Genomic DNA, 637 nt, shown 5'->3' on the forward strand with positions numbered 1-637 from the left:
GAGCGATGTTATTTTTATCGAGAACGATCCCCTCGGTTTCCTCGTATTCCCGAAGATATCGCTCCTTAGCTTCGTCATCCACGCATTCGTTCGGCCATCCGCTAACTTCCTGCTTCAATTGCAAAAAACTATTGATATATCCGGTAAACAATCCACCCTGCCACGTATCGGGATCATATCGCGTGACCTTGTATTGCCAAATTTCTCTCACTTCCGACACGCGATAACCTTTCTCGACGGCTTTGCGTAATTCACAGGATACCCAGGTACCCTCGAATTCACGCTCGGCGAGACTGTGAGTACACTCAGCTTGCGAGAACGTTTCGCAGCAACTGCGACATAGCGCGAACAACAATTTGCCGCGTACGCGATACGGGAGTACCGGATGAAAGAGATCGCGCGGAGGGAGTACTTTACAACGAATTAGTCCTCCGAGCGAGTTGAAATCGAAATCCGGAAATACGCCGATTAACTCGGAACATTCCTCTCCGATGTAGATCTTTTGGTGACCGATTGGAAAAGCACCCGTTTTCAGTACATAGGGATACAGAGAGCATACGTCTATGTAGCGTATTTTCTCCGTTCCCGCAACATCGCATCGGGTTGCTATATTCCCCGTTCGGCCACCGAAAAATGC

The 637-nt window shown here is 49.0% G+C and overlaps 1 protein-coding gene across 1 annotated transcript in view; it reads right to left on the minus strand.

Moving 5' to 3' along the window:
- Nucleotides 1–637, minus strand: part of LOC108768370 (uncharacterized) — a 3978-nt gene that overhangs the window by 342 nt on the left and 2999 nt on the right. Inside the window, exon 3 of the mRNA XM_018518770.1 lies at nt 26–565. Coding sequence (XP_018374272.1) covers nt 26–565 — 540 coding nt within the window. The remainder of the gene's footprint in view (nt 1–25; nt 566–637) is intronic.

The sequence above is a fragment of the Trachymyrmex cornetzi genome, unplaced genomic scaffold (assembly GCF_001594075.2).
Source record: "Trachymyrmex cornetzi isolate Tcor2-1 unplaced genomic scaffold, Tcor1.1 scaffold790, whole genome shotgun sequence".
Taxonomy (NCBI): Eukaryota; Metazoa; Arthropoda; class Insecta; order Hymenoptera; family Formicidae; genus Trachymyrmex; species Trachymyrmex cornetzi.